At 38.7% G+C, this 22759-nt stretch overlaps 1 protein-coding gene across 1 annotated transcript in view; it reads left to right on the top strand.

The window, feature by feature from the left end:
• The first annotated feature begins 329 nt into the window (after positions 1-329).
• The window catches only part of Maob (monoamine oxidase B), a 109716-nt gene continuing 87286 nt past the window's right edge, over positions 330-22759 (top strand). Inside the window, exon 1 of the mRNA XM_004665759.2 lies at positions 330-478. Within this exon, the coding sequence (XP_004665816.1) occupies positions 433-478 (46 nt within the window). The 5' untranslated portion in view covers positions 330-432. The remainder of the gene's footprint in view (positions 479-22759) is intronic.

Here is a 22759-nt window from a genome sequence, read left to right as displayed (position 1 = left end):
TTGTTACTATTTATTCCAACCGGAGGAGAGAGGAGCTGGGGGAAGACACCGGATTTGTCAACTATCCAGGTCCCCAGCTCCGTAGAACAATTGGGAGGCTGGTTGGAAAAGACCATACGAATGACCATGGGCGGTGGCCTGAGGGAGGAACTTTGAGGTTCCAGGTCCCCAATTAGCCTGTATGCTGGTCCACCGCAGGCCTGAGCTCCACACCGCGGGCGGGGGCGGTGGCGGGGGCTGAGCGCTCCACCCCGCAGGATGGCGTGGCGGGCGGGCGGGCGGGCGGACAGGCGGGCGGGGCCTCGAGTCCCCAGCCCCGCTGGCGTCTAGCGGCTCGGCCGGGCTGTGGTTAGTGCGCAGCGCGCAGGCCAGGGCAAAGACTCAGAGACCAGAGCAGCAAGCACCCAGGCGGCCTGGAGCGCGACGGGCACTATGAGCCGCAAATGCGACGTGATCGTGGTGGGGGGCGGCATCTCAGGTCAGTCGCGGCTGCAAGCTCTCTCCCTGCTAGCGCGCTCAGACAGGTGGCAGCCCAGGGGAGGCCCACTTCAGCCGCCAGACTCCCTGTGCATTTGTAGCAGAGCTTAGGCAACTGTCTAGCTGAGCTCTGTGTGGGGAAAGGATTTGAGGTGCACCTGGGCAAAAGTCGGAGATTGGAAGCTTATTGAAGGTCTGCAACAAGACTTTGGGCTTCTCCCCGAGAAGGCTGCCAGGCTTGCTGGAATATTCCAATCAAGGGGAAAAGGGTCTGGGAGATGGGAGGCACCTGTTGCGGGCTTGGGGGGACATGCTTCTGCAAAGGTCAGTAATGCAATGCTTGTCTTAGGCACTCCCCTTCGAAGCAGGCAAGCAACACATTACTATCTTGGCTTTGGGCAAAAGGCCTTGATCAGGAAGAAGGGTTACATTCTGACCAAATTGATTTCCAAGAACCTTTCAAGACTGCCTTTATTCTCTGTGGTCCCCTGATTTTTAGGGTCCAGCTGAGCCTCCAGAGCCTCCTTGGTAAATGAATGTTCTTTTAGCCTCCCCAACCCCTCCCCTGCCATTTTCCCCACTCAAAGCTCATGGTGGCCAAGCTGTAACTAGACTCCCTGGCCTAGCCCATATTTGGCAAGAATGGGAACAGATACTACCCCTTCAGCCACAGAGGCACAGAGGGGCTTTGGACACAGCAGGGGCCTTGGAAAATAGAAACCTGGCGGAGGATGGGGCCAGTGGGACCCTGTAAAGAGTGAGACCTTGTAAGGACAATCAGGCAGACCCCTTGGAATGGAGTTAGTTGGAAATAAGCAACGCTTCCAGCAAAGCCCATTTAATAAGGCATGCTTTGGCTGAATTTCCAGTGCCTTCTGGTACTTGAGTGGTATTAGAGACACTTCCAGAATCTGAAGATATGTTGTATAAGATTTACCCTCACCTGATCTTAAGTCACCTTTGAAGCAGGAGCTGGCCTTACTGTGTTTCAGAGGTGCAGGGAAAATGGAGACCTAACTCTTGGGCCCAGATATTGGATGTTGGATACTGCATTGGTTCTGTGATCTTCCTGGAGCCCTTCCTCATCTTTGAGTCAGCTCTTGGGCTACTATTTATGTGTAGATAGCCTTGGCAAGCTCATCTTTGGAAGGCCAGTAGCCTGGTGCTGCTAGTTCCTAGATGCATGAGCCCAGCATGCTGAGGTGGCAAAGCTGAGATGAATTCAGTTTTCTTGGACTACTTTTTACCATTTTCTCTACTAAAGGACCTGGGCTTAAAAAGCATCCCAACCTAGGCATTATACAAAACATTACTAAGTGCCTCTTGATGCTGTCTTGCTCTACTTTCATCTTACGAGAAACTGAAAATTGTCTTTCCAGGTCCCTTGAAGTCCTCCTTTTCTTCCCCAAAGTAAGCTTCACAGATTCATAGTTTTTACTTTCCCCAAATTACCCAGGATGTGTGCTCCCAGCCTTTAGCAATGTGTTTATTTGTTTAGTATTTATTTGTTTTCAGTGCAAGGGATGGAACCCAGAGCATCATAAATGCCAGGCAAGCTCTGCCACTGAGCTCCGTCCTTGGCCCCAACACTCCATCTCCTCAAACACACTCAAATTATTGATATTAGACTCATAGGGACGGAGTAGATAATATAGATCTGGTTGTTTCCATAAGCAGTGGGGAACCTCTATATTCACCTCCATATTCTGATTAAAATAAGGGGCTGATTAATAGACCCGTCTTTCTCTGGAGTTTTATGTGGAAAAAGCATTGTCTAAGAATCAAGCAAACAGGGTCCCAAAGGTCATGCTCACTCAGTTGCCTCATCTCCTACCTGAGGATAACACCAGTTAATCATAGCTACATTATAAGGTCATTGTGAAGGGCAAGTGAAATAATCTGTGCACACTAGCTTTGAAAAATCGAAAATATGGCCCCCAGAAGCCTGGTGGAAGACCTCAGTAGTAAAGTAATGGTCCAGCTTGCTCAAGTCTCCGACTTGCATCCCCAGACCTGCAGAGGAAAAACAAAAACACCAAAATACATGTGTAAATGCTATTTGGATTGGTGATGTAGTTCTGTGGTAAAGCACTGGCTTTAATGCCCAACACTGCAAAATGAATGAATGAATGAAAGAATGAATGAAATAAATTCCCCAAAGAGTTTTGCTTATTTATTCAAAAAATAAGTGGCAGAAGAGGCTATGGTAGGGAATTAAAAATGGATGGTGTTAAAATAGAAGCTAGCTTGACTTAGTAACCCATGACTGGAGTCTCATTCTCAACACCCAGTAGGGCAGGGGGATCACAAGTTTAAGGCCAGGCTCATGGTTAACAACAAGCCTCTTTATTTTATTTTATTTTTTAAATTTTTTTGTTCATTTTTTATTTTATTTATTTGAGAGCGACAGACATAGAGAGAAAGACAGATAGAGGGAGAGAGAGAGAATGGGCACGCCAGGGCTTCCAGCCACTGCAAACGAACTCCAGACGCGTGCGCCCCCTTGTGCATCTGGCTAACGTGGGACCTGGGGAATTGAGCCTCGAACCGGGGTCCTTAGGCTTCACAGGCAAGCGCTTAACCACTAAGCCATCTCTCCAGCCCACCTCTTTATTTTTTTAAGTGAAAACCCATCAACTGAATGAAGTAGCTGATAGATATCTATATGAGGACAGTAGAAGGAGAAATGATTACAGAGGTATAACTATGGATACCCAAAACATACTGCATATGACACAAAACCCAGACAAATGAATATTTTCTTCACAAATAAATTATAAAATAAGCAGATAGCAATGCTTATCCTCAATTTAATATTATATAATGTGTGCCTATATCAAAACATTACATAGTACCCTAGAAATATTTTTTGTTGTGCTGAGGATGGAACCCAGGGCCTCACACACTTTAGTCAAGTGATCTACCACTGAGCTACATCCCCAGGTCAGTACCATTTTAATGTACTAGTGAACAACAATTTACAAAAGACAATCATAAGTTGTTTTGGACCTTTATTTATGGAAAGTAATGTGTGCCACAAGAGGGGTCTATGCATTAATCCACTAGTCACTCATTTAATGAAGATTTCCTACCCTCCCCACATTTTGTCTCAAAGAGAATGAAATATGAATTGTACAGGGCATTGCCCCTGGAGTTATATTGATCAAATGTGGAGGACCGAGTCATGCACTGTTACTCTCTATGATGGCTTTAGCAGCACACACGCCAAAAGTTCTAGGGGAGGTGATTGGAGAAAACAGCAAAATCTGAGAACATGTTAGAAAACTTCACAAATAAGATGTGTAAACTTTCTTTTAAAAAAGTAAAAAAAATTTCCCTGAGCCATGTTGGGTTCATTTTTGGTCTGCTTCAGTGATGAGGTGTTGGGGGCCTCTGAGGCTCTGGATCTCTGATTTGGTAGGAGTTGATTTTTCTCTGTGTTAATCTCCTTCCCCCTTGTGCTGGTATCTGGTTCATCAGGAAAAGAGCACCCTTGCTTGTTTCGCTAATTTTCCTTAGTTTCAGCCGGGGCCCTTTTGAGGTATGATGGGCTGGCTCTCTCCTTAGGATCTGCATCTATCTGAAAAATTCTCCAACGGAGAGTAAGGTAGTTCCAGGACAAATGAAATAACCCTTACTTTTTTTTTAATAGAGAGTTTAATAGGTGTAGGCCCTCTTGTAGCCCATGATTGAGACATTTATTGTACCAATAACTGTGGGCTAACTCCACAAGGCATGACCCATATACCTCAACAAGGAGGGGCCCATGGGGAGGGGGTAGGTCATGGATGAGCCTAATAATGGTACCAAACTGCCTGTATTTGCGGAATAGAAAACTAATAAAAATAAAGAAAGAAAGAAAAAAAGTAAAAAAAAAAAATATTTGTGTGTGTGTGTGCACACGTGCTCATGAGTGCATGCATATTCCAGGGCCTCTTGCCTTTTCAAAAACAACAACAAAACAAACAACAGTGACGACAAAACACTAGACACTTGTGCCACTTTTTTGTCTGCTTCTTATTTGAGTGGCTTGGGAACTGAACTTAGGCGGGCAGGCTTTGCAAGTCAGCCTCTTTAATGGCCTAGCCTCTGCCCCAGCCAAAATGAACTGAGTCTTAAAGAATGAAAATACATTTATCAGAAGACTGATATGATAAGACACATGAAGCATTTCAAGCTAAGAGCTAACTTGTATACAGTCATACATGTAGAAGTACACAGTAGCATGTCTAGGAAACCTCAAGAAAGTGAGTGTAAAGAGTTCGGCAATCTGGTGGAGACAAAATTAAAAAGGTCACTTGAGAGCTAGGCAAGGTGGCACATGCCCGTATTTGCAGCATTGGGGCAGCTGATGCAGCCCAGGCTACATAGCAAGACCCTGTCTCAACAAATCCAAAAAAAAAGAAAGGCTAGTTGGGATGAATTGTGAACAGCCTATTATTCTTTTATGATAAACCTCAAAGGTCTGGCTACTTTTGTAGTCTATGAACAGTGATGGTAATTTTTTTCTCATTCACAAACGATGTGTTTGAAATGACTGAGAATATGGAAATAGTGTTGGCAAAAAGAAGGAATCAGAGGTGCTGGAATGGTGGCTTAGTGGTGAAGGCACTTGTGTGTGAAGACTAAGGACCTAGGTTCGATTCTCCAGCACCCATGAAAGCCAGATGCACAGGGTGGTGCATGTGTCTGGAGTTCATTTGCAGCAGCTAGAGGCCCTTCTGGAATGCACATTCTTTGTTTCTCTCACAAATAAAAATAAATAGAAATAAAATATTTTTTTAAAAAAGAAGGAAGTAGAGAAGTGAGAGGAAGGTTTGTGGGGACAAACAAGACATCTGGAATTGAAGTGCTAGGAAGACACCTTGGAAGAGGCATGTGCAGCTGGATATGTGGGGAAGCAGTTGGTGTCACAAATATACACAGCAGAGAAGTTTCATTTGAAGCCACTGCATTGGAAAAAAATAGTTCAAGATAAGTATAGACTATTTAGAATTAAGAGGTAATTAACACAATGGCTTATGTTTAAAAGTTTCCAAATCCTACTCTGGCTTTTAGATTTTGTTAATTATTAAAGTTGAGATATCCTGATAATTCTCTGATAATTTTTAAAGCTGTCAGCAAATCTTAATCATTTCTCTAGGGATAAACAGAGAGCTATACTAGAAGTAAAGCTGGTTAATATATAACTTTCCATTTTATGTTTAAAAACTTCCAAAGCGTTTTAGAAATGTGTCTGGTGTATACGTGTATCCTGACCATCTAAAGGGCAGATCAACTCCTGTGTTTTGGCCAAACAAAAATAATCTCCGAAGTGGAGCTGGCCTTCAGCGTAGTCTAGCATTACCTGTCCTAAGTCCCAACATAACTGTTTTGATAACTGAAACCATGGAAACTATCTTTTGCAAGTCTGGAGATTTTGATCAAATATCAAAATAACAGCAAAAAAAAGGTAATTTAAGAAAGAGAAAGTCTTTTCTTGAAGAGAGTCAGTAGGCACTTCAGTTCCTCAGAGAAGCCTGAAGAGCGTTCCACATTCAGCACATGCCAGGTGATCTGTATGCCCAGTGGAATAAACTGGACATGGTCTGGCCTAGCCAAGGAACATCAGTGACAGTCACAAAATACCCTAAGTTTAGGGACACTATGAACGGACATGGCCCTAGGATTAGTTGCTAAAGCCTCCTCCTCATCTTTGGTGAAGAACACTTGAGAATTTCTATGGGCTCCTTTAACTAACTCACTTGAATGTTAAAACATATGTAATTTTGAAATTTGTATGTCCCAACCAAGGAGGAACAGAGAAGTATTGGAAATGTTCAGTTAGCAGTAGTCTTTACTGTCACCTGGACTGCCCATGAATCCCATTTCCTTGCTTGTATGAGTGACTTACATAACCTGTTCTTCACTTGCCTCATCTCTCTTTGCTTTCACTAGAAGGCTTAATAGTTAATAAAAATGTACAAATATATTCAAATTACAAATGCATTAGAAATAAGTTATTAGTAAGTAGGCAACCAGTAAAAGACCTTCTCAAATACAAAGATTGGCTTTTGAAAAATCAACTGAAAAGAGGCCGGAGAGATGTCTCAGCAATTAAAGGTGCTTTCTTGCTCACAGAACCTGCTGTTTCAGGTTCAATTCCCCGGTGCCTACATAAAGTCAGATGTACAAAGTGCATGCATCCAGAGTTTGTTTGTGAGAGCAAGAGGCCCTGGTGCACCCATATCCATTCTCTCTCTCCTCTCCTATCTCTGTATCTCAAAAGAAATAAATATATTTAAAAATGAATTAATTAATTAATGATCAATTGAATAAAGAAAGGAGGATCATCCGGGCTTGTGGTGCTTGCTTTTAATCCCAGCCCTCTGGAGGCAGAGGTAGGAGGATTGCTATGAATTCGACGCCACCATGAGAATACAGAGTGAATTCCAGGTCTGCCTGGGCTAGAGAGAGACCCTACCTCAAAAAAACAAAACAAAAAAGAAAGGAAGGAAGGAAGGAAGGAAGGAAGGAAGGAAGGAAGGAAGGAAGGAAGGAAGGAAGGAAGGAAGGAAGGAAGGGAGGAGGACCATGACCATTAGGCAAGAGGATGGGGACCAGGGAGACACAGGAGGGGAGTAAGAGAGGATAATGAGGGAGTGCCATCAAAATATGTTTTCTGTATGTATAAAATATCACAATGAAACCTATTACTTTGTACAATTAATATAGAGTAATAAAAATTTAAAAATCAAGATAGCTGTTTAATTAAAAAATATTTTAAATGAACATTCCTCCCATCAGTGTGTGTGTGTGTGTGTGTGTGTGTGTGTGTGTGTGCTGTTCAAAAAACTCAGCCTCAGGTATATGAGATTAACACTGTACCACTGAGTTACAACCTACAGCCTCAGTCCTTAATTCAGTTTGGGGAAGACGCTCACAATGCCTTCCTAGATGAATGTAGGACTGGAAATGGTCTTGTATTGGATTTGTTTCACTCTACCTTTGGAAAATAGATCCTAATCCTTTTTTTTTTTTTTCCTTTTTAATAAAATCAATTTAACACATTATTATTATATAGATTCTTCGTTATTGCAATATAAGTCATTACTATTATATGATTATAATAACATTAAAACCACTTTTCACATATAGTTATTTTTTTAAATTTATTTATTTATTTATTTGAGAGCGACAAACACAGAGAGAAAGACAGATAGAGGGAGAGAGAGAGAATGGGCTCGCCAGGGCTTCCAGCCTCTGCAAACGAACTCCAGACTAGTGCGCCCCCTTGTGCATCTGGCTAACGTGGGACCTAGGGAACCGAGCCTCGAACCGGGGTCCTTAGGCTTCACAGGCAAGCGCTTAACTGCTAAGCCATCTCTCCAGCCCATATAGTTATTTTTTAATGAATGTGCCAGGGCCTCTAGCCACTGTAAGCGAACTCCAGATCCATATGCCACCTTGTGCATTCGGCTTCATGTGGGTACTCAGGCATCGAACCAGGATCCTTTGGCTTTTCCAGAAAGTGTCTTAATCTCTAAGTCATCTGTCTAGCTTCTTTTTTTTTTAATTTTTTATTTAAGAGCGACAGAAACAGAGAGAAAGACAGATAGAGGGAGAGAGAGAATGGGCGCGCCAGGGCTTCCAGCCTCTGCAAACGAACTCTAGATACGTGCGCCCCCTTGTGCATCTGGCTAACGTGGGACCTGGGGAACTGAGCCTCGAACTGGGGTCCTTAGGCTTCACAGGCAGGCACTTAACCGCTAAGCCATCTCTCCAGCCCTGTCTAGCTTCTTAATTTTTATTGTCATGCTAATTGTCCAAATGTATGGGTTATTATGTGATAATTTTATATGTGCATGCAGTGTGCAATGATCAAATCAAGGTAGTTAATATTTTTATATTCTTAAATACTTAATATTTTTCATTTACATTTTATATTTATGAGTATATGTGCTATTTAAATATATGTAGGAAATGTGTTCTAATCAATTCAAAATAATATATATTTCTATCTGTCTATAATTACTTTGTTTAGAGACTTCTAAGCACTTTATTTGTGTTAAGAGCCTTCAAGCCTTCTCTTCTATCCATAATAATTTGTTATGTGGGATGGAGTAGCTATGCTTACCTCTTGACTTCTGTTTAAACCCAAAGATAGGCGAGAGGGTAGGGAGTGGTTACTGTATGTCCTTGTCCCTCTTCCCAATGTGGCCCCTTTGAATATATCTCTCTTTTCTGCTTTTTAAAGAAAAAAAAATGTGGCTGGTGATATAGCTCAATGGTAGAGTGCTTGCTAAATATACAAAAGGCCTTTGGTTCAGTCTACAGCACTGCAAATGAATAAATAAATTACATTTAAGTAATATTTCATCACCCTACAGTGTTATAGAATATTACAACTTATTCTTCCTGCCAGACTGTATTCTAGTACATGTTGTCTGGCTTCCCTGCGTTCCCTTGTCCCTGTCCCTCCCAGTGCCTACTGAGCACTATTTTACTCTTTTCTATGAGCTTAATGCCTACAGCTTCCACATAAGAGTGAGACTATGCACTATTTATCTTTCTGTGCCTGGCTAATTTCTCTTAACACAATGTCCAACAATTAAATCTTTGAAAGCAGAAATAGTATTTCTGTATACTCACTTCTTTTTGTTCACCAGTCAATATTTTTTCTAGAAGTGAGATGTGTAGGCAATGGCCACAAAATATAGGTTGTATACATGCAGGTCTCAACAGGGTCATGCCCACTCTCAATCTCATGCTGGCCTAGTCCACACTTTAATCCACCATTAAGTGACCTGAGAAGACAGACATTGAATGGATCCAATAGCATCCCATAATGAGGATAATGGTTTTTCTCAACACTGGACAAAGAGAAGGTAAGCTTGACAGTTGAAAACCTGTTGAAGAATGAAGCTTTCCTTTACCTTCTAGAGGAAGAGGGTCAGCACAGATATTAAACACAAGGAGCAAGGGAGCCTGATACTTGAGTTCAAATTCCATCTGTTTGCTTAAATGTGTACTACTTCTTTAGTCTTAAGATCTTTCCTTATAAATGTGGGGCATAGTCATGGCACAAACTGGTGTGGAAATGTTAACTCTGTTGTCTTTATAAGTCATTAATACTTCATTAAAAGTACTCTAGAAACATGAAGGATTAAATATGCTTCCAAATCTTAAATATGAGTAAAAATGAGAGGCTCTTTCCACATATATTATGTGTGAAGGACTTCTGTTTTTATCCTGCACCAGAAAGTTCTGAGGATTTTTTGTGTGTGTGGTTATATGTGTGGTATTACCATTTTGCAAGGGCTTCAAGTTTGTTAAGCTTAACTTATTACTAGGATGTCTGTGTAAAATTTATTTCTCCTCAGAAAGATAATAAGGGGGTTAAATACCTTCCTGATTTTGAACATCTAAGTAGTAAATTCATAATGAGCTATGTTTTGGTTTTAATAGAATCATTGGTATATGAAGGTAAAAAGATCTTGAGATTACCTTCTAGATAGTGTCTCTGCTTTTTTATTTGTTTGTTCAATTTTAAATATTTCATTATATATTGTGTTAGGGCTAGAGCAAGGACTTTGTGAACGCTAGGTAAGTGTTTTACGACTGAGCTACATGCCGAGCTCAAGAACACTGGTTTATATGCAAGGAAAAATGGACATAGAGAGACCATAAGAAAAACCCTATACCTCACAGACACAACTTCAGAATAAAATTACTGTACTGACAGATGAACCCTCAGGCCTTTGAAGCAATGCAATCTGACCAAGTAGTGCTAGCTAGGAGATTATTATCATGAACATGTTGAGTGTACTGTTTCTACTTCCTACTTTCATGTTCAGAAAATGAAACCATCAAGCCTGGTATGGTGGCACACACTTTTAATCCCTGCACTTGGGTGCAGAGGTAGAAGTTTTATTGTGAGTTCAAGGGCAGTCTGAGACTACATAGTGAATTCCACATTATCCTAGGCTAGAACAAGATCCCAGCCTGGAAAAAAAAAAAAAAAGCAAGGAAAGAAAATGAATGCATCAGTAGCTAACTCAGTAAAAGTATAAAGCAAAGCCCCAGGTAGCAATGCTTCCAATGTCAGGATGCATTTATGGAGGGAATATCGAAAAAGAGGAAGACCAAGTTCTTTCCCTTGCAGTTGGAGATATAAGAATAACACATACAAGCTATAGAAACTCTGAAAATAACACATGATTGAGTTGGTAATTGGAGGCTCCAAGGGCTAGGTTATAAGAATTTATTGACAATCCCAAGCAATGGAGAAGATCTGGTTGAGTAAGTACAATTTAATTGGTTCTGACAAGCATTTCAGGGGTTAGACATTTCCAAAAGAGAGATGGACTGGAGAGTTTGTTCAGTAATAAGAGTACAGTAGGCTTTCAGTTCCATTCCCAGTACTGAAAGATCAAGTAATGATATCGACTAATTAATATGAAGATAATGTGGGTGGCTGTGAGCCAAAGAAGCCCAGAGATAGAAATTCAAGAGCAGGTGGAAAGATAACTATCTGAAGTTTTATGAGAAAAGTGGGAAAGTGAGCAATAATGGTCATGGGGAGGTTTTCAAAGCACTTTGCCTTCCTGCCTATTTTACTGAAAACAAGTATCACAAACAATAATTAGTTTTTCACTATGAAGTTTTAAAATGGGAATTTAAAATTTTCTTTCTTTTTATTTTGAATATGTGACTTTCTTCAAAAGGCAGTACCAAAATAACTAAATAATAAACACATATTTGTGCAATCTCAATCGCAGTGAATATTTAATCCGAGTCATTGTATAAAAACAGTCACTAAAATCTTTTGGCTTTGTAATAGAGGAGTTCCTGTCAAAAACAACCTTTAGGTAGATCTGACCTTTCAAATGTTAGGATCCTACCACATAATTTCTGTTAAATGATATCTGACATGTCATGTTCTAGCTAATTTCCCCTTCATCCCTGAAGTTTAAGCTCTTGACCTTATGTTAGTCATCTCTCATATAGGCCATTTTTCATTCTGGCCTTTTTGTGATCAGCATTTATCAGAATTGCACAATAGTGACAATATCCAAGCATTTCCTTACATTTATTTGTTTTCCTTCTAGCTGTATGATTCTCCCCTTTGAATAACCTAACCAACATTTCTAACTATTCTTTTTTATATTTCATTTGCAATCTTGGCCTCATTTTGGGGGATTGAGACAGTGTTCACTCCTATGATCTCAGTTGCCTTCCTATTCTAAATTGCATCTTAATTAAAAAAAATTGATCATATTTCTTTGTGTGATTTTCCAATTTTCTACACTTCTGGAACCTTCGTTATCTAATGGCCATTTTTTTTCAGAAAGATCAGACAAAAAAATCAATAACAAAATTAGTTAATAACCAAAATACCCTCAAAAGTTTTGGAGGTTGTAGGGATGACTCAGTGGTTAAAGGTGCTTGCTTGCAAAGCTTGAAGGCCTGGTTTCATGTCCCCAGTGCCCACATAAAGTCAGATTTACAAAGTGGCATATGCATCTGGTGTTAGTTTGCAGTGACAGGAGGCCCTAGTGTGCCATTCTCTCCCCTTCTTTCTCTCTTTTACACACACATACACACACACACACACACATACACACTCACTCCAAATAAATAAAATATTTTTTAAAAAGTTTTGACTAAGAAACCACTTATATAAATGAAGGACACAAATCATTTCATTTTTGTGACAGTTTGAGGACCTTTTTATTGAAGAGGTAAAGCTATTTTTAATAACAGAAGTTGCAGAAATAGGGCTGGAAAGATGGCTTAGATGTTAAGGTACTTGCCTGCAAAGCCAAAGGACCCAGGTTCTATTCCATAGTACCTACATAAAGCAAGATGCACAAGGTGGCTCATGCATGTGGAGATTATTTTCAATGGCTAGAGACCCTGGTGCCCCCATTCTCTCTCTTTCTCTTTATCTGCCTCTCTCATAAATAAATAAATATTAAAAAGTAATTGCAAAAATAATGCACATTTATTTTGAAATTTTACAAATTAGAGACAATGACATGAAGAAAATGAAAATCATCTGCAACTGAATGCCATAAAACTGCTCTTACTGAATTGTCATTATGTAACTTTATTTGCCATACTCATATTCTTTTGAAATAAATAACATTTTGAATGTTAATTCACTTATTAGATGTTCTTCTCTCATATGGTCTTCTGTATGTATGCACATACGTATATATGTATGTTTGTTTTGAGACAAGATCTTACCATAGGTTACCTGGAACACACTATGTAACCCCAGCTGGCCACAGATTTGAGATCCTCTTTCCATCCCTGCTGTGGCATGAATCCTACATGATCTTGATAACTTTATAATACTGTTTCATGTGATTGTATCATACCATATTTAGTCAGTCTGCTATCAATAAGCATTTGTGTTATTTTCAATTTCTGCTATTCTAAACAAAGCTATTGTGAACCTAAATTGTTGTATACAACTCTGGCTACTTCTTGAGAAAATTCCTTAAGAATTTTATAAAGCTATTTAACAATTATTTCAAAATTGTCACCCTAATAAAGTTTCACCAATTTGTTTTTCAACAGAAAACTAAACTTTCCTCCACTTTTAGCACAACACAAAGAAAACTATAATTCTTCCCCAGTTCATACTTGTAATTCACTGAATTTGTAAATGTTAAAAATCACAACTATTTTTACATATTTTTTTAAATATTTTTTAAATATTTTATTTATTTATTTGAGAGCGACAGAGACAGAGAGAAAGCTAGATAGAGGGAGAGAGAGAGAATGGGCGCGCCAGGGCTTCCAGCCTCTGCAAATGAACTCCAGACGCGTGCGCCCCCTTGTGCATCTGGCTAACGTGGGACCTGGGGAACCGAGCCTCGAACCGGGGTCCTTAGGCTTCACAGGCGAGCGCTTAACCGCTAAGCCATCTCTCCAGCCCTTTACATATTTTTTTAAAGTTAATATTGGCTGATAAATTTTGCCTTCTACAGTCTGTGAGCATCCTTGTTTGTGTAATTACTACTTTATGCATGCAAGTATTTACTTGAAACGTATATTTTTGTAGCATGTTTTAATTTGTTGGATAACATTTTTTTCTGTGCTTCTAGAAGTTTGCCATAATTAATTACATGACTGTTGTGTTTTGATGCAGAAAATAGCTTTGTAACCATCCATTTTCTATGATTAATTGTTTTCACCCATTTAGATAAGACATAAATATAGTCTTTGGTCCCAGCCTATTGTAACAGCTGATCAAACAGCTGTTTTATGTCCTACATTTTAATTTCCTCTCTCGTTTGCATTCAAATCCTATGATAGATTTTTAGTTATCTAGGATAGCCATAAGAAAGAGCAGTTTTAGAGTCACCACGTAAATGTGTTTCCAGTTAATGGAAATCAAACAGTCCTTGTTTAAGCACAAATGATTAGCACACATAAAGGTGTGTACTAAAATGAGTTGTCCTCATTTCACCAGATGTTGTTTTCCTTTGTTGTTATTTCTGCAGAGGAGAAAACTAACTCTGTTCACTTGTTTATTCATTTATTTCTTCATTCAATTCATTTATTCATATAATAAACAATTATTGAGTATCCTGTTTCTCAAATACTGGGCTAGTATGAGGCTATACAGATGAGGAATACCGTGGAGTTACACCAAGGGAGGCAGACATGAGCAGGTAAGTCCGAGCCTGGCAGTGTGAAGCATTTAGGAGACAAAGACAGATAGCAGCTCATCCCCTTGAAGGTGATTAGCATAGCATAGAAAAGGCAGAGACTGCATATGTCAGCATTATTTAAAGTCCAGTGGAAACAGTGCTTTGTTTTATTTCACAGCAACATGTGTGTGTGTGCGTGTGTGTGTGTGACAGAGAGAGAGAGAGAGAGAGAGAGAGAGAGAGAGAGAGAGAGAGAGAGAGGCGCAGAGACAAAGATCCTTATCTTTCCCATGTCCTGCCAAGCTTATTCTTCTGATATCAGGCTATTAGTACTACACTATCACTCTGAAGATTGCTCTTAGATTGAAAAAACAAAAAACAAGTGCATATTGCTTATGGATATGTCTATAAAAGGAAATTGTGAATTGTTTGTAATATTATGATTCAAACTTATTCTGCACCAGAGTCTAGGCCCACAGCTGTTCTACCTTTCATATAGAAAACATTAGCTGAATGTCTTCTTTGTGTTAGGTGCTGGGCAGAAACAATCAGGAAACAGTTCCTGCTTAACACACACACACACACACACACACACACACACGGAGTGAAATTACATTTCTTCTACCTGTTTATGATTGGGGTTTGTATTCTAAAATGTCCTTTTCAAATCAAAGAAGCTTCTTGGTACTGTGAAATAACTTACCTTTGGGCAAAGTCAGAAAGGGTTTTGGTGTCCAAGTATGTCCTCTGCTAGCATTTAAAATGTTTATTCATAGATAGTGTGATATTGCTTGCCTGAGGAGAAGTAAGCAGACTACCACAAGAGTGCCTTTTGTGTTGTGAGAGAGCAGCTTCATGCAGGAATGGTCAGTGGCTGAAGGAAATCACAAGGTCCTAATTGATAAAAAGAGATTATACAAACTGCATTGCCTGTGTTCTACTTTCCTCTATTTCTTTTTCCTCTCTGGTTTCTCCTAGAAACTTACCCTGAGACAAGGATTTAAGTATAAGCCATTTATTTGACAGGTGAGCCCAAATGCATCAATCGAAGGTAGAGAGGAGAGGCAGGCAAGGAGTGAAGGAAAAAAACAGGTGTTGTGCAGCCTAGAGGTCAATCCTATTGGGAAGCTGAGAGTACATTGTGTGATGCTCCTCATTTATCCCCACTGAAGTATGGGGGAGCTGGAAGATTTAATGAGCTCAATGGTACCTACAGATGGCAAAAATATCCCTTGATCCATCAGTTATACAGGGACTCCAGGAAACAATGGTTGCCTGTAAAAGTGGACGTGGAGGGAATACAGATGAATCATCAATAACACATTTCACTAGAACCTACAAATATCCAGAAACCAGGTGCTATACATCCTGTAATCCCAGTAGTGAAGAGGATGAGACAAGTGGGATCTGGATTTTGAGATCAGCTTGTCTTCTAATGGGCCCCTGTTTCAATAAAGCAAGGAACTATTGATAATAATTATTAGCCTTACTGAATTCTAAACTTTCATCTTTTTTTTTTTTTTGGTTGTTTTGTTTTTCGAGGTAGGGTCTCACTCTGGTCCAGGCTAAACTTTCATCTTTATAAGGTATTTTTAAACAAGTTTTTTAGATATCATTCACATGCCATACAATTCACTTATTTAAAGCAACCAAATAAATTGTTTTTGCCACATTTTACAATACTTGGTGATCATTTCACCAATGGAATTTTTGAATATCTTTGTCCCTGTATAAGAAAATCCTGCACCCATTAGCCAACATTCCACAACCCTTTACCCCTTTCCCACCATTGCTATTCCCATTCCTGACAGCTACTTTCTGTTTCCATTGACTTTCCTATGCCAGATGTTTCATATTAATGGAATCATATACCGGTCTTTTTGCCTGTCTTATTCAACCTTAACAAAATGTTTGAAGGTTCATTCATGTTATACTTCATATCAATACTTTGTTTTTTAAGGATAATATCCTATTGTGTGTAAACATCGTGTGTTTTTAATTCATAAGTTGGTGGACATCAAAAGTGTTTCCACTTCTTAGCTGTTATAAACAGTGCTGCCATGAACCTTTGGTTACAGGTTTTCATATGGACATGTTTTCATTTATCTTGGGTATAGGTGCCTGAGTTGGAACTGCAGGATCACTTGCTAATTTTATTTTTAAACTTTGGAAGGTCATTATCTTAAGTGTAAAGCTATGGTGTGCTGTGATTTACTGAATATCTCACAGTACAGGTACATCTAGATAACCATGTTTATGTTTTGCCTTCTGGAAAATGGGTAGAGGTGCTGGCTGGGTTTTCTTCATCTCTCATCTGCTTTGCTCAGATAGTTGGGGCTGAAAGAGATCCACTGAGAAAATTGCTTCAGCAGCTCAGCTTTCTCAGGCAAGATGTAGCCCTAAAGTTGACCCAATTCTGACCTTACTTAGCTTTCCAGTGACTAGTGGCATGACACCCATGAACCATGATAAACCATACCACTCCTACCCTTTAGAAGCTGACTCTGCAATATCTTGAGTGTTGACCTAATAAACAAACCTAAGCTTCTGTATTATTAAGCCCAAAGTCCAAATATGTTCTCATGTTGGCAGAGATAAACCCATTCATCAAAGCAATGTTTATCCATCTATTGTTGGAGGTGCTTACTTGCTGGGAAATAATGTGAAACAAGGTATGCTTCCAGGAATGAAATGCAATCTACATGGAAAATTGGGCACCATTCAGTTTTTCATTCATAAGTGATACTCATGAGACCAATGAAGGCAAAACATATTAATCCCTAAAATAATTATTCTGGGGCTGGAGAGATGGCTTAGCAGTTAAGCGTTTGGCTATGGAGCCTAAGGACCCCGGTTCAAGGCTTGATTCCCCAGGACCCACGTTAGCCAGATGCACAAGGGGGCGCATGCGTCTGGAGTTTGTTTACAGTGGCTGGAGGCCCTGGCGTTCCCATTCTCTCTCTCCCTCTCTCCCTCTGCCTCTTTCTCTCTTTGTCTGTCACTCTCAAATAAATAAAGAAAAAAAATTAACAAAAAAATAAAATAATTATTCTGAACAATGGATATATGAGTGAGTGATCATTATATATAATGCATACATATGGCATATATTTGCATGTAATATATGCATTCATGTTTAGAGAAAAAAACAAACTACCCCAGCATTCATATAAAAACCTGGGTTACAGAAAATTCATGCAGCATACATAATAATACAATATGTATATCCACATGAATATATACTTAGGTGCTATATTTAATATATAATAACTATTTTGCTTGGTTACAGTGTTCATGTAAATGCTGAGGTGTTTATGTAGACCTTAAGCCTGGAGTTATTAGAATGATACCAAGTTCAAAACCTTCCTTGGTGAAAAATACATTGCATTCATCAGTTTAGAAAACACAGTATAAACAGGGTTATTAAATTCCAAAGTTTACAGTATAATCTAATAAAGACACATTGATGGTGTTGTAGAAAAAGCAATTAAGGGAAACAGCTCCCTTGCCTTTAAAAAATAATATGAAACCTTATTTCTATTCCCACTCTGATAACTAGATTGTAGTTGAAATAAATTTCATAAAATATCAAGTATTTGAATGTATTTTTATTTAATTTGATATACAGTTGACCTTTAGGAAAGCATTTCTATCAATGCATTTGCATCCACTTTTTTCTGAAATATAATTGCTGACAATATAAAGAAAGATAGGCTGTGATTTGTAAAAAAATTTCAATTATGTGACTCAGTGATTTAGATATCTAGAAATGTTTAGATATATAAAGAAGAGTGAAGCATTTATGTAGAGAGTCTTGCAAACAGTATAGTAAATGAAGTTTTTCATATGGTTTCATGACAAAATAAAACTTGGGAGACTAATTCTATGTAATTTATTTATTTATTTTTTGCATGTGGTGTAAACCCAGGGCCTTATTCATGCTATGTATATGCTCTACCTACTTTTGAGCTACAGCCCCAGCCCTGAATGTTATTCTTACATACTATTTTAAACTCCTACCAATTAAAGACAACCACTCTTGACATTTGGGTAGATTTTCCTTTATTTAGCTTGACTAAAAATATGTAGAAATCTAGTTATCACCTTAGTTCAAGTGAAATTTAATTTTGTTCTTCTTTCTTTTTGCAATGCCAAGGATGGAAGCCAGGGCCTCATGCATGTTTGTTTGGTTCTGTGTGTGAACATGTGCCATATATTTGTAGTCTTAATATGGACAAATTTTCCTAGTTTTTATCTGACACTACAAAGTAAAAGTCTTCCACATTAGTGTAGTCTTTACAGACATAATCTAAATAACATCAAGTAAGGCATATTAAAGCTTACTTAACTAATACCAACCTATAGGACATTATGAGTTTTTGTGGCTATTTCTGTTATAAATGACTACACTGAAGGTATTTAGAAATAATTACTTTTTTCTATATTTTGTACTTTTTCTTTAGCATTGAATCATAAAGTAATAGTTTCTGATTTTAAAATATGAAGAGTTGAATGTTTTTGACAGATACTGCCAAATTGCTTTACTAAGTGTTTTCCTAATTACCCTCCAGCTAGTTGTGTTCCATTACACTGTTGGCAGTATTTAATATCACATTTTTTCCTTTTTCTCAAATTGAGAGTGAAAGTGATATTCTCAAATGAAGAGGTGAAAATGATTGTTTTTTTATTTTTAATTACTAGCAAAATGAAACACTTTTCTCATGTCTATAAATAATTCAATTATATTTTCTGAGATGATTTTCACTTAATTTTTTTCATGACTTGAAGTTGGAGCATAGGGTAGAATCCATCTTTCATTTAGGATAAAGTAATGCTTATTTATTTTTATGTTTCTGAATAGACAACTAATGCTAAAAACATTTTAGCCCAATTTTTCAATTTTTTCTGTGCTCTTGACAGCTCTTGCTTCCTTTCAGTGAGCTCCTGACCACTTTCCATGTACAAATTTTACACCCAGGTGTATGGAAAATTGCCACAACGTAATGCCTGAGACTGCAATTAAAATGTCTTAATCCAATAAGTAGGATTCCTTGAACATATTTATTGTGTAATATTCTCCTATTTGCAGTTGGTATGGTGATTCTACTATATAAACAAATGTCCAGGGTAACCCAACAGCTTTCCAATTCACCTTTTGTGCTGGGGATGTGGCTCAGTATTTGTGTAGTATGTATGATGCCATGGGTTCTAGCCTCAGCACTACAAAATGAAGTAGAGCAGAACACAATCTCACTTTCACTAAATTGGCTCCTAGATCTCTATATATTTTCAACCAAACCAGCAGATATGAACATTGATATGTGTTTATTGGATTTGCCTTCATGTCAGAGAAGAGAGGCAAAAGAACTGGGGAAGCATGCACCTCAGATAGATACCACAAGACCCAGAGGAAAGACCAAAAAATGGAAACCCCCAAAGATATAACTGAGAGGAAAGTTTCATAGAGGAACACTCCTGGACTTAAACACAAATCCATGGGGATGAAGGAAAATACCATTACAATATAATGTTCCAAATTTAGAATTTTGCCACTAAAGAGATTTAAAATGTATTTTTGTATCTCTGGGTGTGAGTAGTTAACACTACCATCTCACTTGGCAAATCTTCTTTGTGTAGGAGGAAATTTTCAAAGATCAAAGTTTCCTGAGATGTGGATTATAACAACCTTCAAAAGATGGGATTTATCTCTCCCACTAGATGGCTTCACATTTCAATTTGGTACTATGCTCAAAGCTTTGGAGTGCAATGAGTTTGTTTAAAGTACCAACACACACACACACACACACACACACACACACGTATACCCATGCATTCGTTTCCTTTCCTTGAACCTGCAAAGGTTGAACCCATTCAGGGACGTTGCAATAATTATTCCAATATGCTGTAATGCTCTTCTTTCTGCTACTATGATGCTGTGTGTTGAGCATTATAATCCCAAGCTCACATCTTATTAGAAGGAGGAAACATCTCTAACTCAGATCTAGCACAACATACTATTTTATCCTTCATGGATCACTTATCACTAGCAGTGCATTGCAGGTAGAGTATTTGGTTGGTTTATTGGATATTCAATGTGCAACCTTCACCCCTCACTAGATCATAAACTCTGAGGGGGCTGGGATCTTGCTTATGTGGTTTTCTCCTTTATGTCAGGCTTTTAGGAGAATATCCAACATGTAGACAGACTCAATAAATGTTTTCTGCAAGAATGAAAATTTTCAGACAAGTATGCAAAATGAGTAAAATAAAGAGAACCCTATAGATTTCAGATATGTAGAAAAAAGTTGTAGGGCTAACATTAGGTAATAATTATTTGGGGTAGTGTTTTGAATCTTTGTCCAGTTGGGAGATTACATTGCTGATATGAGCTATGTATTTGTTTTGTTATAGGTTAAAAGAAGGCGGTTTCAGATTGAATTATTAGGCTGCATGTGTGATGTAGGTTAACACTATTGAAACATAGTAGGTAATACTAATTATCATAAGACTTGATATTTAGATAAATTAACAATATTGAGTCAAAGCATGATGACAGATTCTATGTAAAAAGCCCTAAATTGTCAATAAGCATCTGTAGGGAGATTAAAGTGAAGTAGAAGAATTAGTAATTCTCATGCCCAATCTGTTTATCACTGGATAGCAACATCAGGCCTCATATATAAAAAATAATTTTATATACATAATTCATCCAATCCATGCATCAGCCCTACCTGGAAGGTATCATTTCTCTCTCTCTCTCTCTCTCTCTCTCTCTCTCTCTCTCTCTGTCTTCACATTGTTGGAGACTGAACCTGTGGCCTCACAATGCTATACAAAGAACTCTACAATTGGACTATATCCCCAGAGCTTGGCTTTTGAGACAGTCTTGCTAGGTAGCTGAGGCTGATCTTGAGCTCTCTAGGTATCCTCAAACTGGCCTGGAATACTTACCCCCCGCCTCATCCTCCCAAATTCCGGGATTATAGGTGTATTCCACCATATCTAGCTATAGTACCAATTTTGTAAATTGGATTTAGAGGTAAGAAATTACTTGCTCACGATTGCATAGTGCCATAGACATGGTAGATTTGGACATTAATTCATCCAATTTCAAATACAAGTGCTTTCTAAGGTATTGAATTCATTCCTTAATTAACCAGATTACTGACAGCAACTACGCTGACACAACTACTTAGGTTATAGATCTACATGTTGCAGTTTAAAGGAAAGAAAGAATTTGAACATGCAGAGTTCTCATATTATTAAAGGTGTCTAATCCTAGAAATACATTAAAGTTTCCTTTTTGAAGTGATACAATGCCAATTTAATATAATTAATTAAAACAATTGAATTGGCAAGAATTAGGGCCCACTATTCAGTATGATGTCTAGAGTTTCTGACTAAAACCATATAGATTTGTTTTTAATTCGAAATGACTAAGTAGATACCCTAAAGTGAATGGGGAAAGTGGGTCTCAGCTAGACACCATTACACCAATTTACCAGGCGAGTAATAGATTTTTTTTTCTCTTTGTAGTATTGTGAATTTTTGTACCCTCTCTCATACTGGCTCTGACAACTGAGTCCAGGACCTTTCCCTGAGTTCTAAAATTATCATTTTTATCATTCTTTTCTTTTTAATTTTTTTAAAATTTATTTATTTGAGAGCGACAGACACAGAGAGAAAGACAGAGGGAGAGAGAGAGAATGGGCACGCCAGGGCTTCCAGCCTCTGCAAACGAACTCCAGACGCGTGCGCCCCCTTGTGCATCTGGCTAACGTGGGACCTGGGGAACCGAGCCTCGAACCGGGGTCCTTAGGCTTCACAGGCAAGCGCTTAACCGCTAAGCCATCTCTCCAGCCCCATTTTTATCATTCTTTAAAAAGAATCCAACCTCATAGAAGCATTAGTGATTTCATCTGAGTTGCAGTTGAGGCCTTGTCTTCCTTCACAAACATTGCCAGCTTCTGTTGGCTTTCTGCTAAGTTTTTTATCAAACTACCATCTGGGGGCTTGGCCAGACATGGAACGGTTTCAAACTTGGTATGAAAAAACAGGAAATGCCTCTTTCCAAAAATAATTTCAGTGAAATGTTTAAAAGTATGCAACTTTCTTGTGGATTTAGATGCAAACTACCTCATCTTGCCTTCTCTTGGTGCCCTGGTTTTCTCCTTATTGTGGGTCGCAATTCCATAAAGGGTGAAGTATTCACTCCTGTGGAACCCCTCCCCTTAGAGATCTTTTAACTGCTGGTAAATTCTTAGGGAAAATTGTCTAGAGTAGGTGAAACTTGAGTTTTTTTTTTTTTTTTTAGAATGGGGAGGTAATACAATGAAATTAGTTGAAATGTCTGAGCACAACAAAACTTAAAAACACTGAACAGTGTGGGGGTATTGAAAGAACCACAGGGGAAATGGTTTTGTGTTGCCAGACAGTAGAGTACATTTTAGAAGTATAAAAGGAGAAAAGACTGGGAATGTAGCTCAATTGATAGAGCACCACTTGCCTACCATGTGTGAGATCTTGGATTTCACCTGAGCACTGCATAAAAAGAAGAGGCTAGAGAAATTGGCAAAGGGTAAGTCATACTTTATGGGTGAAATGGTTTAAGGGCCAGGAGGACTCAAGGATGAAGA

The sequence above is a fragment of the Jaculus jaculus genome, chromosome X, assembly GCF_020740685.1.
Source record: "Jaculus jaculus isolate mJacJac1 chromosome X, mJacJac1.mat.Y.cur, whole genome shotgun sequence".
NCBI classification, from domain to species: domain Eukaryota; kingdom Metazoa; phylum Chordata; class Mammalia; order Rodentia; family Dipodidae; genus Jaculus; species Jaculus jaculus.
This window is presented reverse-complemented; position numbering and strand designations above follow the sequence as displayed.